The sequence below is a fragment of the Phyllobates terribilis genome, unplaced genomic scaffold, assembly GCF_046119375.1.
Source record: "Phyllobates terribilis strain yellow unplaced genomic scaffold, ASM4611937v1 Scaffold_3__8_contigs__length_932513732, whole genome shotgun sequence".
NCBI classification, from domain to species: domain Eukaryota; kingdom Metazoa; phylum Chordata; class Amphibia; order Anura; family Dendrobatidae; genus Phyllobates; species Phyllobates terribilis.
This window is the reverse complement of record NW_027362763.1, coordinates 377367977-377387120: the sequence shown is the minus strand read 5'-3', so window position 1 is coordinate 377387120 and position 19144 is coordinate 377367977. Positions and strand designations below refer to the sequence as shown.

General features: G+C 44.2%; 1 protein-coding gene across 2 annotated transcripts in view; it reads right to left on the bottom strand.

The window, feature by feature from the left end:
• Positions 1–19144, bottom strand: part of TINAG (tubulointerstitial nephritis antigen) — a 227874-nt gene that overhangs the window by 195202 nt on the left and 13528 nt on the right. For both annotated transcript variants that reach the window (XM_073675423.1, XM_073675422.1), the window contains exon 2: positions 13384–13447. In XM_073675423.1, coding sequence (XP_073531524.1) covers positions 13384–13447 — 64 coding nt within the window. The remainder of the gene's footprint in view (positions 1–13383; positions 13448–19144) is intronic.

The following is a 19144-nucleotide window of genomic DNA, read 5'->3' as shown; positions in this document are numbered from 1 at the left end:
CCCAACTCATCCAGGGCCCTGGTGCGGTGGCTCACTGGGTAATAAAGGGGTTAAGGCCAGCTTGGTATTATCAGCTGGCCCCAAGCCCAAAATTCATGGGGTCACGCCAGTATTAGACATGACCGCCATGAATTTCTAGTAAAGTATTTAAAAAAAACACAACACCCAGAATAAAGTCCTTTAATTGAAATAAAGACACAATTCTTTATTGTTCTAAATTAAACCATACTTACCATCACACCCATTCCAGCTGAAGCCAACGATCTCCTGCAATAAAAGAAAAATAATAAACCAACCTCATCCTTACCTTTCCATGGTTCCCACGACAGCTTCAGCTCTGCTACATCGAGATGACTGGCTGGACCGCAGCAGAACGCTGCCATCCAGTCTGTCATCCCGCAGACACTGGGAAGCGCAGGCATGCTTGCGCTCCTCACTGTCTCGCTGTGACGGCATCCAGATGAGCCGAGGTCATGTCCAATGAACTCGGCTCACCTCATGCACGTCACTGACAGCGTGGGAAAATTCTCACGCTGAAGTGCTGAGTGCAGGAGAATTCTCCCACGCTGTCAGTGATGTGCATGAGGTGAGCTCATGTCCAATGAACTCAGCTCACCTCCTGCACGTCACTGACAGCGTGGGAAAATTCTCCTGCAATCAGCGCTTCAGCGTGAGAATTTTCCCACGCTGTCAGTGACGTGCATGAGGTGAGCCGAGTTCATTGGACATGAACTCGGCTCATCTGGATGTCGTCACAGAGAGACGCTGAGCAGCGCAAGCAAGCCTGCGCTTCTCAGTGTCTGCGGGATGACAGGCTGGATGGCAGCGTTCTGCTGCGGTCCAGCCTGTCATCTCGATGTAGCAGAGCTGAAGCTGTCGTGGGAACCATGGAAAGGTAAGGATGAGGTTGCTTTATTATTTTTCTTTTATTGCAGGAGATCGTTGGCTTCAGCTGGAATGGGCGTGATGGTAAGTATGGTTTAATTTAGAACAATAAAGGATTGTGTCTTTATTTCAATTAAAGGACTTTATTCTGGGTGTTTGTGTTTTTTTTAACTTTGACTATGGGGTTAGTAATGGGGGTGTCTTATAGACGCCTCTCCATTACTAACCTGGGCTTGATGTCAGCTGGCATTATAAGCTGACATCAACCCCAACCCTATTACCCCCTGCCACCGCACCAGGGCAGCGTGGAAGAGCGAGGCTAAGTGCCAGAATTGGCGCATCCTATGAATGCGCCATTTCTGGGGCGGCTGACGGCTGGTGTTTCTAGCCTGGGAGGGGGCCAATATTCATGGCTCCCTTCCTGGGCTATTAATATCAGCCCCCAGCTGTCTGCCTAGCCTTTGCTAGCTATTAAATTAGGGGGGACCCCACGTCATTTTTTTTGGGGGGTCCCCCATTTTAATAGCTAGTAAAGGCTATGTATTCAGCTGGGGGCTGATATTAGTAGCCTGGGAAGCTCCGTGGGTATTACCCCCTTCCCAGGCTTCAAACATCTGCCCCAGCCGTCTGCTTAACCTCCGCTAGAGCCTAAAATTAAGGGGAACCCCACGCCAATTTTTTAATAATAAATCCTTTATTTTAATACTAAATGACAAGTACAGTAACCAACACTATCACTGTACTTCATATATATGTGACTGACATGTTTCTATCTATCTAATCTATGTGTGATGCTCTATCTTTCTGTTCTAAATTGTCGGGTACCGCTGCTGAATTGCCGGCCGGCTTTTTTAAAGAGACAGTGCATGAAAACACTATTATTTTTTTAAATAAATCCTTTACACTAAATGACAAGTACAGTAAGCAACACTATCACTGTACTTATTATATATGTGACTGACATGTTTCTATCTATCTAATCTATGTGTGAAGCTCTATTCTTTCTGTTCTAAATTGTCGGGTACAGATGCTGAATTGCCGGCCGGCTTTTTTAAAGAGACGGTGCATGAAAACACTAATATTTTTTTTAATAAATCCTTTACACTAAATGACAAGTGCAGTAACCAACACTGTCACTGTGCTTCTTATATGTGTGACTGACATGTTTCTATCTATCTAATCTATGTGTGATGCTCTATTCCTTCTTGTCTAAATTGTCGGGTACCGGTGTATGCCGCTGCTGAATTTGCCGGCCGGCTTTTTTAAAGAGAGTGTCTTCTGAGCAGTTTGTCAGCTTTTGGACACCTTTGCAGGTGTTTTCTATGTGTTTCTATGTGTTTTTGTTTGCCTGCCATTGGTTTTAACGGTGTTCGACGGTGTTCTAAGGTGTTCGACGAACAGTTCGACGAACAGTTCCTCGAACATCCCGGTGTTCGACGAACCGAACCGAACCCGAACACTACGGGGGTGGCTCAACACTACTCGTGTTATCTGTAACATTTGTCAGCAAAAGCTAAGTAGAGGCCAAAAAATACATAGTTTGAGTACTTCATGCATGAACCGGCACATGGACATGAAGCATAAGTTGCAGTGGGAAGCTCAGTGTGCTACAATGCGGCCTAGCCGGCCGGGCCAACCACCGTCTGCCATATCTTGTGCATCCGAGGCCTCTTCATCCTCTGTGACTGGGGGGACAGCAGTCACACCTGTTTTGGGGCGCAGACCTGCCACCTCTTTACCCGCAACAGCCAGCGTGATTGGCAGGTCATCATTTTCTTTGGAGGTGGTAACACCAGCTGGTCTTGAGCGCTGTCCGACATCGATAGCACCACCTTTGGATCAAGGCAACCTAACATGTCCGCCTGCATCTTCCTGACAGACCGGCAGTTTGCCGGGGACACCCTTATCAACCCCGTCTGAGCACAATAGCCAGCCCTCGGTCCCTCAGATGTGGACAAGTAAAAGACCATTTCCTCCTAGCCATGAGAAAGCTAAGAGGTTGAATTTCACCATCTGCAAGCTCTTGGCTACAGAAATGCTGCCTTTCCGCCTGGTGGACACAGAGGATTTTCGAGACCTTATGTCCGTCGCAGTGCCCCAGTACCAGATGCCCAGTCGGCACTACTTCTCAAAGAAAGGTGTGCCTGCGCTCCACCAGCATGTCGCACACAACATCACCGCTTCTTTGAGAAACTCTGTGTGTGACAGGGTGCATTTCACCACAGACACTTGGACGAGTAGGCATGGACAGCGGCATTACATGTCGCTGACTGGGCACTGGGTAACTATGGTGACAGCAGGACAAGGGGCTGCTGTCCAAGTCTTGCCGTCCCCACGAGTTGTGCGTCAATCCTCTTTATGTCAAAGTTCCTCCAATGCTTCTGCCTCCTCAACCTCCTCTCGGTCTTCCACCTGCACCCAAAGCCTGTCTGGTCATGCCACAAGCTTTCTAACTGCGCAGAAGGGATCCTGCACACCTCCTTACTATGCTGGCAGTAGGGCTCAATGTCATCAGGCGGTTTTTACATTGAAATGTCTGGGAAATGTGAGTCACACAGCTGAGGAGTTGTGGTCAGCTCTGGAGAACCAATTTCATGAATGGTTGTCTCCACTGGACCTGAAACCAGGGAAGGCCGTGTGCGACAATGCTGCAAACCTGGGTGCGGCCCTTCGCCGGGGCAATGTCACACACGTGCCTTGTATGGCTCACGTGTTGAACCTGGTTGTCCAGCAATTTTTAGACCACTATCCCAGACTAGATGGCCTTCTGCAAAGGGCACGGTGGCTGTGTGCTCACTTCCGCCGTTCGCATCCCGCAGCTCAGCGACTTACATCTCTACAGAAGTCGTTGGGCCTGCCACTTCACCGGCTAAAATGCGATGTGCCTACCCGGTGGAATTCAACTCTGCACATGTTGCAGCGACTGTGGCAGCACCGACAAGCCCTGGTGCAATACGTTCTGACGTATAGCCTGGGCCAACGAGATTCAGAGGTGGGGCAAATCACGCTGGAGGAGTGGTCTCAGATCAGGGACCTATGCACCCTTCTGCACAGTTTTGAAATGGCGACGAAGATGTTTAGTGCTGACGATGCCATTATCAGCATGACTATTCCGGTGATTTACATGCTGGAGCACATGTTAAACAGAATTCGGAGTCAGGTGGTGGCACAAGAGGAGGTGGAGGAAGTAGAGGAGGAGGAGTTGTATGCGGAAGGGCTAACATCTGCAAGGTCCAGACGGTCGGCAGCACCAAGGCGGCAGGCATGTGAGGGTGGGGGAGATGATTTTACCAGGGCGCATGGTAGCAGCCAAACTAGTGAGGAAGGTGCAGGAGCCCAGGAAGAAGTGGAGGACGAACTGATGGAAGACTCATCAGATGAGGGAGACCTTGATCACATTTCTGTTGTGCGAGGTTGGGGGGAGAGGACAGAGGAAGGAAGCATGATTGTTACCTCGCCACCAACACAACAGGGACTTGGTGCTCCTGGATGCGCAACACACATGAGTGCCTTCTTGCTGCACTACCTGCAACATGACCCTCGAATTGTGAGAATTAGAAATAATCCTGACTACTGGGTTGCCACACTGTTAGATCCCCGGTACAAAAGTAAATTTGCAGAAATTATTCCTGCCATAGAAAGGGATGCACGCATGCAGGAGTATCAGCAGAGACTGTTGCAGAATCTTACATGTGCTTTTCCACAAAATACCAGTGGTGCACGTAGTGAATCTCACAGTTCCAACTTGCCAACCGTGGGACCGTCAAGTGTTCAGCACTCAAACCGTAACAGAACCACAGTATCTGCTGGTAACATCAATTTTGCGGAATCATTTCACCACTTTTTTAGCCCATCCTTTGCAAGGCCACAGGAGACAAGAAGTCTGACACATAGTCAACGCCTAGAGACGATGGTACAGGAGTATCTCCAAGTAAACATTGAAGCCATGACTGTGTCACTGGACCCTTGCTCTTTTTGGGCTTCCAATCTGGATAAATGGCCGGAGCTAGCCACTTACGCCTTGGAGATCTTGTCATGCCCCGCAGCCAGCGTTCTGTCTGAACGTGTGTTCAGCGCTGCTGGTGGTGTGCTGACAGATAAGCGCACGCGGCTCTCCACTGATAATGTAGACAGACTCACGTTCATAAAGATGAACAAATCATGGATCCGAAACGACTTTTCTACCCCTGTGTCATCCTGGGGAGAGTAAAAGCTTGATGATTGGTTAAAATCACCCTACCAACCGTTTTAAGCTTTCAAATTACTAATCATGTTTATCTGTATCTTGACTGGAAAATAATTTGGGCTTTGTAGCAGTGTGCAGCACTGATCCTATTAGGCCATCTATAATAAGCTTCACCAGATTTAAAATTAAAAATAATTTTTAGCTGCATCTAGCCCGGAAAATAATTTTGGGGCTCCGAGATGCGCAAGACACATAAGTGCCTTCTTGCTGCACTACCTGCAGCATGACCCTCATATTGTCAGAATTCGAAGTAATCATGACTACTGGGTTGCCACACTCTTAGATCCCCCAAACTTTTCGATCAACCTTTTCATTTTAATAAAGACCAAAAAAATGGTCATTTTTGAAATTATAAGCATTAGCAGGTTGTTAGAAACTGAAATCAAACAGTTTTCAACTCAAAACTTTATTCTAGGTGATGTTACATTTTCACATAGGACCCCTTGTTCGAAAGGAGCTTCTGAACTCTCTCGTCCATTGAATTTGTCAGGTTTTGGATGGTTTCTGCTTCAATTGTTTTGCATGAGGACAGAATACCCTCCCAGAGCTGTTGCTTAGATGTGAACTGCCTCCCGCCATCATAGACACTCCTTTTAATGATGCTCCAAAGGTTCTGAATGGGGTAGAGGTCAGGGGAGCATGGGGGTCACACCATAAGTTTGTCCCCTTTTATGCCCATATCAGCCAGAGATGCAGATGTTTTATGTGCAGCATGAGATGGTGCATTATCATGCAGAAAAATGATCTTGCTGTGAAATACACGGTTCTTCTTCTTGAACCATGGCAGGAAGTGCTGTTTCAGAAAATCCACATACATTATGGAGTTCATCTTTAGCGCCTTCAGGGATCCTAAAGGGGCCGACAATCTCTCTCCCCATGATTCCAGCCCAAAACATTACTCCACCTCCTCCTTGTTGGCGCTGTAGCCGTGTTTGCGTGGGGTGTCCATCAACCAGCCATCCTCCACTCCATTCATCTGGACCATCGAGCGCTGCACGGCACTCATCCGTGAACAAAACAGTTTTGAAATCAGTCTTCATGTAATGTTTGGCCCACTGGAGCCGTTTCTGCTTGTGTGAAGTGGATAGAGGAGGTCGACAGGATGGCGTATGCACAGCTGCAAACCTCTGAAGGACCCTGCATCTTGTTGTTCGGGGGACGTTGGAGGCACAAGCAGCTTCAAAAACTTGTCTGCTGCTATGACAAGGCTTTTTTGCCGCTGCTCTTTCAACCTGACGTAATTGCCTGTAGGAAAGAGTCCTCAATTTGCCCTTATCAGCACGCACACGTGTGTACTGTGAATCAGCTACATACTTCTTGATTGCCAAGACACTTCATCCTGATCATCGCACAATGTTGATTGTAGTCATGCCTTGACCTAAACACTCCACAATTTGTTGCTTCTCAGCAGTCGACACATCCTTTTTCTTTCCCATTTTGGCAGAAAATGTAGGCTGCTTAATAATGTGAGAGAGCCTTCTTAAGTAGTCTTGCCTTTCATTGGACACACCTGCCAAACTAATTAGCACAGGTGTCTGCAATTGCTTACAGTGATATAAAGAGCCCTGACACACATCACCATCAATGAGTTTAACTGACAAACAAACAAATTCTTCCCTTATCACTCCTAAACACTTTTTGCATAATAATTTGGAACGCGGTGTACATGTGCTTTTCCACAAAACACCAGTGGTTCACGTAGTGAATATTACAGTTCTAACTTGCCAACCGTGGTCTGTATGGAATTGTTCAATAAAGGGCCCAAAATTAAGATAACATAGATGGGAGAGGTCTCTATGAATAGGAATTCCTAAGTATTTGATACCCTGTGAGGGCCAGGCAAAGGGAAAGTTGGACTGGATGGAATCCTATATGGATTTAGGGAGGGAGACATCGAGGGCCTCAGACTTCGCTGCATTGATTTTAAAATTTTACCATGTAACAAAGTGATCTATTTCAGCCATAACAGCAGGGATGGATATACGTGATTGAGTGATATATACTAGGACATCATCAGCAAATAGAGAGCACTTGTACTCCGTGCCTCCCACCTCAATCCACCTAATATTGGGGTTATGGCGAATTGATGAGAGCAGGTGCTCCGTCACTAGGATGTATAAGAGAGGGGACAGAGGACATCCCTGCCTTGTCCCATTGGTGATTGTGAAAGGTGATGAAAATGTTCTGACGCACCCCCTGGGCCTTGGGACACCCGGAGCCGGACCCTTTTTGGTGGATGCTGGTGGTTGTAGTCTTCGTGGCGGCGATCCGGTTCCGTGGCTCAGGGCGGTCAAACCAGTGGCGGAACTATTTATGTGGTTTTGATGTTTAAATGTCCGACTACGCCACCCGTGGATTGCGGTCAGAGTGAACCGCCGCTACAGGGCAGACCGCTAAGGCTGGTGTTGTGGGTGCAGCAGAGCGTAGCATAACTCCCCACGGGAGGAGTATAGCCTCAGGGCAGTGTATGCGGAGGATGGGGGTGATGGTGCAGGGCAGCAGCAGTAACGACACGGAGTCAGTGATGCAGTTCAGGGCCTTTACTCATAGTTCTTATTATCCAGACCACGTCTGCAGGTAACGGCTGACCACGTCGTACTGTGCTCACCAGGTGAGGGGCTCAGACAACTCCCAGATAACTTTGGAGCGCTTCACAGGACCCCCTTTGTGTGTCCTTTGTCTGGCCTTTCTTACCAACACTTCTGTCCGGCTGCCTCGGGCCTCCTCTTGGTAAACTTGGCGCCAGTTTCCCTGACCCTATGTGGTGCCTTCCTAGCGGGTGGAGCAAGGGGCTGCGCCACATAAAATGTCAGAGCCTCCGGTTTCTAGCTGAGGGTCGTTTCCTTCCTCCACTAGTTCGGGGACCGGTCTCCCCCTTTGGCCTGACCCCTCCACGCAGGTGGATTCGGGCGTGCGGTGGCGACTCGCCCGTCCGCACCCCTGGGATCCCTTCATTCCTCGTTCCTGGAGCCTTCTCCGCTCCTCTTCCTTCCTTCTCCCTCTTGCAGGCCTGGGCCTCTGTTACTAGGCCCGCCTCCGGAGCAGAGCTCATGCAGAGCCCCTGCTCCCTGCCACTTCTGCTCAGACTTCTCTGCACTGAACTAAGATGGTGCCCACCTTTTATACTCCCTTCTCAATGCACCCAGGAACTGCTTCCTCCCTGCTCCTGCACTGCAGGGTTCCCCTTCCTCAGTGTTCCCTCCCCCCACTCCAGCCAGGGACAGGGACTGTCGTGCCCATCTCAGGGGCATATTGGTCGCCCTGCCCCAGGGCAATGTGGTGTAATGCATGCAGGTGTCGGGTCCTGATCCACACTCCATCCTTATCTGAGAGTGAGATATCACACCTCTGGGTGAGGTGCAATACCTCTGTAGCAACCGAGCCCTCGGTGCTACAGTTCCATTTATCTTCAGCCTAGGTGACGTATTGTGATACAGGGCCGTGATTTTGGCTATAAAAGGGTCCCCTAGACCCCTACCCCAAGCTTTTTAAGAGAATCATATATGGCGTGCCAGGAGACTCTATGGAATGCTTTCTCAGCATCCAACGAGAGTATCTACTTACAAATTTTTAACTGCATCTAGCCCAGGAAATACTTTGTGCCTAGTAGCAGTGTCTGCTAGTCAGCGGATTATCCCGGCTGTTAAGCAAGCTACACCACCTGTAGTTTGGACACTTAATTTTTTCAAAGGAAATGCTTCGGGACCACGGGATACTCAGTGAAGAGCATCAGGAGGCACCCCAAGGCATAGGGGCTGGGACTGGCAGTAGGATGCCTTGCGGTGGACAGCCGAGCTCGATCCTTATAAAAGCTTTTTAACTGCAGCAGCTTTAGTGGACGCTACTGGAGCTGGAATTACGCGGCTGCTGGCATGAGACTTGCCCTCCAATAGATCCTTGTAAATGGATTTAAAGTGTATTCATTCAAATTAGAGGGACAATTTAAATTAAAAAGCTTAGAGCTGCCTCCACCACAGGGGGGCTCTCTCGACCCACCAGCGGACAGGCACCAGTATTGGGAGAGGGGGGCTGGCCGTCAGGGTTCACCGCGGCTCTGGCACAAACCCGGCGACACGGAGGTGGCACGGGCAGGAGCGGACTGGCCGTCTCGGCTTCTCACTTTTTGGATTTTAGAAGGGCATGACATGCCTATATCTGTGTCTCCCCCTCCTTTTACTCCTCCACCTCTTTTCTTTTCGCATGACTATATGTACTTGTCACTTTTCCATGTGTTAGTTGTGTCTTCTGAGCAGTTTGTCAGCTTTTGGACACCTTTGAAGGTGTTTTCTATGTGTTTCTATGTGTTTTTGTTTGCCTGCCATTGGTTTTAACGGTGTTCGAAGGTGTTCGACGAACAGTTCGACGAACAGTTCGGCGAACACACGGGTGTTCGACGAACCGAACCGAACTCGAACACTACGGGGGTGGCTCAACACTAGTCCTTATGCAGTCTTAACCTCACAATTAAAATGCTGTGATCCCCTAAGAGAGTGGAGGCCCTGAGAAATTCCCCAGTCCCCCCTTCACCCTAATGCCGGCTCCTGCATTCCAGCCTTTGGTGACCTCATGGTCACATGACCATGAGGTCACCAAAGGATATTAAGCAGTCTTAACTTCACGATAGAAATACTAGGGGCCCCTAAGAAATTGCCCCGATTGCATCCCCTTAACAACGACCCTGACTGTAACTAGAGCTTATTTTTGGAGTAGGGCTTATATTTCAACCATACTCCAAAAATCTAATAAAATCATCCTATGACTTATTTTTGGGGCATGTTTTTTTGGGGAGGAGAAACACAGTATGTTTAAAACACAATAAAGTGTGGTAGAATTCACATTTTACTGAGATAAACTGATAGAAAATAAAGAATTGAAAAATATTAATAAATTCTCTCTCATGTCTTTTCCTTTTTTCTAAAGTTTTACAAATGAAATGCTGTGAAAGCAACTCTAGAGAAATTCGTTGCAAAGGTTTAAGATTAGCTACTGTGGTTGAAAGCATTCAAATTCTAAAACACTTATCATAGACTTCTGTACCAGAAAGCAAATTACTTATCTGCATATTATAATGATGTTAACTGTATACAACTACCATGAGGTTAAGAGTGTTCCAAATGCATTTAATTTTTCATGTTATTTACTGTCACTTTTGCTAGTTTTCTTTTTTCCTCTGTTTCTAGCCTAACATGGTTACTAAGAAGTTGCAAAAGCCAAAAATACATTATCTCCGAATGCTCTGAAAGGTTTTTTTTCCTTCTTTTTGCTTGTAATAAAAAAGTACAGTCATGCTTTTTTGTATTTATATTGTGGACCACACTTACAAATCCATATTAATATATACAGATAGGACACACCAAGAAACACAGAGAGATATAGCAACAATCAATATTTCTTTATGTGCAATTTAAGGAGGCTCTCCTGACAAAAATGTTGTCCTCTAAACCTTTCTAAAATGTAAAATAGTGCATTTGTATAAAAATACAAAACAATCACTTCCTTCTCCAGTTTCCAGTACAGCTCCGCTCCTTCATTCTGAGGTTCCACAAGTTTACATAGTAGATATAGTAAAAGCGACTGCCGGTCTACACATAAACCCCTGTGTTTCCCAGCTAGTCAAAATTGAAGTCAAGCAACCAGATCTCTCATATTTGAAGGGTGCCTTCTCCCAACATCAGTTTTAATTTTTCTCGATGGGTGTTCAATGGGATTTAGATCTGGACTCATTGATGGCCACTTCAGAACTCTCCAGTGCTTTGTTTCCATTTATTTCTGGGTGCTTCATGAAGTATGCATGGGGTCATTGTCCTGCTAGAAGACCCATGATCAAGGATGCAAACCCAGTTTTTTGATACTAAGCACTACATTGCGACCCAAAATTCTTTGTTAATCTTCAGATTTCATGATGCCTTGCACGTAGTCAAGGCACCCAGTGCCAGAGTCAGCAAAACAACCCCAAAACATTTTTGAACCTCCACCATGTTTACTGTGTACTGTACTGTGTACTGAACTGTGTTCTTTTCTCATTACCTTTTTGGTAAAAAGTAGAATAATGTGTTTTAACAAAAAGATCTATCTTGCTCTCATCTGTCAACAAGATGCTTTTCCACAAGGATTTTAGTTTACTGATATACATTTTGGCAAACTACAGACTAGCTTTTTTATGTCTCTGTGTCAGCTGAGACCCACCTGGGTCTCCTGCCAAAGCCTTTCATTTCATTCAAATGTTGATGGATAGTTCACTCTGACACTGATGCATCCCAAGCCTGCAGGACAGTTTGAATTTCTTTGGACTGTGATTGGGGCTGCTTATGCACCATCTGGGCTACCCTGTATTGCAGCCTTTTATCAATATTTCTCTGCCCTCCATGTCTAGACGTATTAGCTACAGTGCCATGGTTTGTAAACTTCCTGACTATGTTGCGCATCGTGGACAAAGGAACATCAAGATCTCTGGAGATGGACTTTTAACCTTGAGATTGTTGATATTGGTCAACAATTTTGGTTCTCAAGTCCTCAGACAGTTCTATTCTCCATGCTTAGTGTGACACACACAGACACACAATGCAAAGTTTGAGTCAATTTCTCCCTTTTTTATCTGGTCTCAGGTGTGATTTTCATATTGCCCACACCTGTTACTTGCCACAAGTGAGTTTAAATGAGCATCACATGCTTGAAACAAAGTTGTTTACCCATAATTTTGGAAAGACAGGGCAACAATTTTATCAGGCCCATTTTTGGCATTTTGTGTGAAATTATGTCCAATTTGTGCTTTTTATCTTTTTTTGTGTTGTTCCAATACACACAAAGGAAATAAACGTGTATAACAATAAATGTGTAATTGTGATAATTTTCTGAGAGAACTACTTCATTTTCTGGAAGAATTTCAAGGGTGCCAATACTTTCGGCCATGACTGTATAACTTTTATTGCCTTTACTCTTGTTTTTATATATCCCTAAATGACTTGAATAGAGTAAGATGACTATCTTTGGGGAAAAATATTGTGTTCCAACATCCAACTGAACAATGCAAGCTTTGTTTTCAAAGCAGATCATCTCACGCCATTCATCTAGGGATATTTCAAGGTTATGCAACCTTGGAAGGTGGTTTTCTGCATTCCTACATTATTTTTTGGAGCCTGCCTACTCCTGAAACTACTTAACACAGATCAAAAAAAAATTTCAGTGAATATGGATGTCATCATCGCGTGATTCATAACCTTGTAATCCTCTTTAGACATAGTGGTGACTTTACTGTTATGAGGTTCGATATATAGCGTGGTTTATATCTCACAAGCGTATGAAAAACTGACAATTTATAGGAAATTTAGTTTTTATTTCTTCCTGAAACCACTGATCAGATTCTAGTTTTTTTTACAATCTTTAATCTTAAATGTTTGAATTAGGCTATGTGCCCACGTTGCGGACCTGAAGCATATTTTTTACGCTTCTCCCTGGCGGGAAAATCGCATGCGGATATTACATGCGGTTTTCCCGCCAGGTAGAAGCGTTTGTGAGGCGTCTTTGCATGCATTTCCGCATGCGGGTTATCAAGCACTTCTCCAAGCATCACTTGGAAAAGTGCTTGACAACTTGTTCAGAATGGTAAAAAATAAAAAAATAAACTTTATACTCACCTTCTGATGCATTCTCTGCCCCGTCCGGAGGCTTGAGCGGCTCACGCTGTTGTGTGCAGGACCTGCGGTGACGTCATTGAGTCATGTGGTGGGTCACATGACTCAATGACGTGGCAGGTCCTTCAGACAACAGCGCGACGGAAGGAAAACATCAGAAGATAAGTATAAACTTTATTTTATTTTTTTTTTTACAGGTTCTTTGGTACCCAGGTCTGGATGAGAGTCTCCTCTCATCCAGACCTGGGTACCATCCGCACATTGATTCCGCAGCGCTTCCGCAAAATTAATGAACATGCTGCGGATTTTTGACCGCAACATATACGCTGCGGAAAAATCCGCAGCATGGGCATTGACATTGCGGAATGCCATTGGGGACCATGGGGTGCGGATATACATGCGTTTTTCAAGCGTTTACGCTGCGGAAATTCCGCAGCATATACGCTTGAAAAACGCTACGTGGGCACACAGCCTTACAGTATGTTCCCTGAGTGAAAGTAAGTCAAACATCTAGAAGGGCTGAAAACTTCTGTATGGCACTACAGTTGAAATAAAATTGCAGTGAAACATCATCTATTACATAAGAAACGTTTTGCAATATATTAAAAACAAAACCATTACCAGTAATTGCAGTTGTATTTCTGTATTAATGCATCTTGATAATAGGATCCGTCTTTAAAGCATCCTGTCAATTAAAAACAAAATATTCATGGCTGGAAATATGACAAAGTTTGCTTCTAAGATCTATGAATTATATTTCAGCAAGATATTTTCTTCATGTTATTAAACAAGAGAAAATGTCTCCTAGTATGGAAATAATATTTATGCAATTTCACATCCAAGTCTAACACTCTGAGGTCTCCTTGGAGTGTATGCAATTCATTTTAACCCCTTAACTCAACAGCCTGCTTTCACCTTCCTGACCAAGTCAAATTTTACAATTCTGACCAGTGTTATTTTATGTGGTAATAACTCTGGAACACTTCAACGGATCCCAGTGATTCTGATATGTTATCTTTCTTGACATATTGTTCTTTGTGTTATTGGTAAATTTAGGTAGAAATTATTTGCATTTATTTGTAAACGATATCGGAATTGTCATTGAAAATTTTGAAATCTTTGCAATTTTCAAACTTTCAATTTATATATCCTTAAATCAGTTAGTCATGCTGTACAAAATAATTTATAAATAACATTACCCATGTGTCTAATTGATATCAGCATCATTTTTGACACAGTGTTTTTTGTGTATGGAAGTTATAAGGGTTAAAATTTTATCACCAATTTCTAATTTTTACAACTAAATTTACAAAATTGTTTTTTTTATTGACCGCATCACGTTTGAAGTGTCTTTGATGGGCCTTTGTGAAAGACAATGCCCAAAAGTGACACCGTTTTAAAAACAGCACACCACAAAGTGCTCAAAACCATATTCAAGAAGTTTATTAAAGGGAATCTGTCACCCCCTGGGAGATATCAGACCTCTACTATGGGCATTAAGGTTATAGAAATGTAAATCTATACATACCTGTATGGCCCATAGTAGAGGTTTGATTGCAGAGAAAAGTGTTTTTATAAACTCCGTATTGCACAAGCTTGGCGTCCCCCGTACGCCAAGAAATCCCCGCCTATCTGTTTATTATTCCCCTAACTCCCCGCCTATATGCTTAGTTAACCTGTTTCCCCCCTCCCCTGCACATCACGGGTCCCTCTGATTTGCACTGTGCTCCCTGACTTCCCGGGCATGTGCAAAGCGCCGCTCACATAGAGCGCGCTTTGCTTCATCCTGGCCCCATCTCTCCATGCACTGCGCCACAGGGTTCTATTGTGCAGGTGCTGGGGAGTCACTGTCATTTCCTGGTGCCTGCACAATAGATTCCTGTGGCGCAGAGCACAGAGAAATTGGCCGGGAGAAAGCAAAGCGCGCTCCATGTGAGTGGTGCTTTGCGCATGCTCGAGAAGTCAGGGAGCACAGTGCATGTCACAGGGCCCTGTGACGTGCAGGTTAGGGGAGGAATATGGTAACTAAGCTTATAGGTGAGAATTTCGGGGAATCATTAACAGTTAGGTGGGGATTTCTTGGCGTCCAGGGGACACCAAACCTGTGCAAAACGGAGTTTATAAAAACACTTTTCTCTGAAATCAGACCTCTACTATGGGCCATACAGGTATGTATAGATTTACTTTTCTATAACCTGTATGCCCATAGTGGAGGTCTGATATCTCCCAGGGGTGACAGATTCCCTTTAACACTTTAGTTGCTTCATTAGAGTTTTGCATTTTTACAAGAGTAACAGGAAAAAATTAACCATACAATTTGTCACACAATTTCTATTGTGTACACCGATACCCCACATATGGTGGAAATCTATTGTTTGGGCACATGGCAGGGCTCAGATGGGAAGGGGCACAGTTTGACCTTTGGAGCACAAAATTGGCTGGAATAGATAGTGGACACCATGTCAAGTTTGCAGAGCCCCTGATGTGCATAAACAGTGGAAACCCCTAACAAGTGACCCCATTTTGCAAACTGCGCCCTCAAGAAATATATTTAGAAGTGTGGTGAGCACCTTGAACCCACAGGTGCTTCACAGAATTTTATAACGTTGAGCTGTGAAAATAAATTAAAAAAACATTTCTCCCACTAAACTGTTGGTTTTGTCCTAAATTTTTCATTTTCACAAGGGTAACGAGAGAAAATGGGCCATACAATTTGATGTGTCTAGGAAGGGAAGGCGTACAATTGAATTCTGGAGAACAATTTCGGATGGAATACATTGCGGAAGCCATGTCACATTTGAAGAGCCCCTGACATGCCAAAACAGCAGAAACCCCCACAATTGACCCAATTTTGGAAATTACACCACTTTAGGTATTCATCTAGGGGCATATTGAGCATTGTTAACTCTCAGTCGATTCAAGAAATTGTATAACATTGGGCTGAGTCAATGGAAAAATTTCTAAAGGGAACATAGGAGAAAATTAATGGTACAATTTGTTAATCAATTAATCCAAAGTATGCCAATACCCCATATGTGGTCGAAAACAACTTTTGAGACACATTGCAAAGCTCAGAAGGGAACACCATATTCTAGTGCAGACTTTGCTGTTATGGTTTGAAGGTTAGACTGTCGCCTACCGTAGAAACCTTAAAAAGGAAGCTTAAGATCCACTTCTTGTGACAAGCGTATAATCTGCTCCAGAATACCGCCGCACGACTAGCTGTAACCTGACCTACTGTACCCTCACCCATCCCTTGTACATTGTTTGTTCACCCTTGCAGGCAAGGTCTTCTCTCCTCTTGTACCAGTCAGTGTACATGTTTTCACATGTAATGCGCTACGGAATAAATGTCGCTGTAATAGTAATAATAATTATAGTACTTGTACTCTGGGTCAATTAATGGCACTTTCCTGGTGGCTACTCTTTATTTCATGTGTTTTGTCAGCTTTTGGGCCCGTTTGAAGGTGTTGCATATGCTTTTTTTTGTCCCCCCATTGAATTCTATGGTGTTCGGAAATGTTCGACGAACATTCAACGAATATATTTGTCTAAATATTCGGCAAGCATTTCCAAACCGAACATTGAAATGTTTGCTCATCTCTAGTAGTGGCCCTCGAGTTGCGGCGGTCTATCTTCAGTCTGCTTATCTCTGGCCGCTGCATTAAAACAGTAAAGGTAACAGGCTTTAAGTATAAGGTTGGTTGGTACATAGAAATGAGAACAGAATGGAGCTTACTACATATATACAGGAACTGAAAGAAACCACAGCACAGATACAGGAAAAGAATCCAGCCTACTAAATAGATACAGGAACAGAACCAAGCTTACTGCATAATAAGGGTGCCAGAGCCGAGATTACTACATAAATATGGAAACAGAAAGGAGCTTAACTGATAGGTAAGAGAGCAGAATCATAGAAAAACAGACTTCCTACACAGGTATGAAAACAGACGCAAACTTAGCAATTCAATATGGAAACAGAACCACGCTTATTACATAGATACAACAACAGAACCAAGCTTACTACATGAATATTGGAACAGAACCAAGCTTACTGCATAAATATGGTACCATAACTAAGCTTACTACATAAGTATGGAAACAGTCAAGCTTACTGCACAGATATGGGAAAAGAACCAAACTTACAATACCAAAACTTAGCTTACTACATAGATATAGGAGCAAAACCAATCTAACTACAAAGATATGGGAACAGAACACAATGTCAGAATAAAAACACTGAATTAGAAATTGCATGTTATTCTCATAGTTTTGTCAAATTCATCAAGCAGTAAGTTATGTTGACAAAAGCTGCACACTACAAAAGTTATATAGTGAAGTCCTTTTGCACATCGCCTTAATAAACCAAACAACAAAATCCCTCAAAAAATATATTGTGATTTAGCTTTTGGATACTGTTAGGATTCAGCAGTTTTCACACCCTTTTCACTTGTCAAACTACAGTTTGTCTATTTAAAATCACGCCAACCTCTTTCTCTTCTGCGTTTCTCAATTGAAGCAATGAGAGAAGCAGAAGAGAAAGCAGACGGCATGTTATTGTTTCTATGCAATTAGCATACAGACTGATAATGTAACGAGCTCAGAAAGTATGAAAATAGCTGAATCCTAAGGCCACGTGCACACGTTCAGTATTTGGTGAGTTTTCTACATCAGTATTTGTAAGTCAAAACTAGGATTGGGTGAAAAATGCAGAAGTGGTGATGTGTTTCTATTCCACTCCTGATTTTGGCTTACAAATACTGATGTAAAAACTCACTAAATACTCAATGTGTGCACGGGACCTAACAGTACATTACACAATGTTAGGAATCAGAGTAAAATCCTACAACTGTTCTGGACACCTCTTTAAGGGTAACTTGTTACCTTGAGAAATGCTATTTATCTGCCGATATAGGGTGAATCTGCAGATAAATAGCGTTAGCCGGCTTTCTGGAAAAGTGTTGGCTTCAGGGAGAAAATTACGTTTTATTCTCCCAGCTGCTACTTGTTTCGTGTCATAGGCTCTTTGCAATGCTGCAGTAACCGCTAGCTACAAAGTAAGCGTGCTGTAGTAACATCCCGGCACCTTGATTGTGACACCTTCCAAGCAGCCCAACCTAAGGCTGGGCTTGATAGAACGACCAACTTGGCAGCAACACATGACAACCCATCAGCAACCTACAACTGCATCACAGGGGGCTGATGGGAGCAGGTGAGTGCTGTCAGTGATTGATAAGGGCATTTAAATACTTAAAACAGCAGCAATCAAGGAGAGCTCTGATCATTGCTGTTACAGTCAGATGTTGGCTGACATCTGCCAGGTATGGAGCAGGCTCAGGTCCTAAACCCATTCCACTCAATCACATCCCTATGGTGACAGAGCTATGTCAAGATGTGAAAAGGGATTAATTTCACTTATCTGTTCCTAAACTTGGAAAGTAAATGAGCCCCAAAAATATGAATGTTTTACACACCACAATGAACTAATACATACACGCATCTTTCAAACTACATATAATTCCATTTACACAGAAACATACACATACTGTACATGCACACACACAGGACGCAGACATTTTCACACAGACATGCACAAACCCGCAGACATCAGTACATGAATACATCACCTGACCCATCATCTGTACATGGTACATCAATTGTAATGTCAGGTCAGACCCATATACATTCATGTAACATGAACCATCAACTCCTAGTATGTCCTTAACAATGGTAATGATATACTGGGAGTTGTTATTATCATTCAGTCTCATACTGCGTACTGTACAGGAACCACAGTACTAATGAGAATTAGTATCACAAATAAACATTTACATCCAGGTACCTTACAGGTGACATCTTCTCTGATTAGAGTTTTTCACTTTATTTTCTTCTTTATCTTGTTCAGATGCCTTGATGACTTTTCACATTCACAGCTCTTCTTTGCAGATTTCTCTCTTCTCCAGTCTTCTGCAGCACATCCTGACACGGTGCCTTCAAAACTAGTGTCATTATAATGCTCCTTAACAAACAATATCTGCCTTATGCTGAGCCCCTGAATAAATTGTTACCTCTCACTGTGTTCCCTGTATACAATATGAGCCACACACTGTCCCTCTAATGGAACATGCCCCTCCTAAACATACTGTCCATACTGTCTGCCTCCTCAGACTTTTTTCCCCACATACTGCCTCCTCACACCATTCCAATTAATAGTCTCGTCAATTACAAAAACTCTTCGGACACGCACACTGACACGCACACACATACAAATACATATGCAGATACACACAAAGACAAGCATGCAGACATGTACGCAGCCAAGCCCATGGACACACACATAGACATACACGCAGACGTGCACACAGGCATGCATGCACAC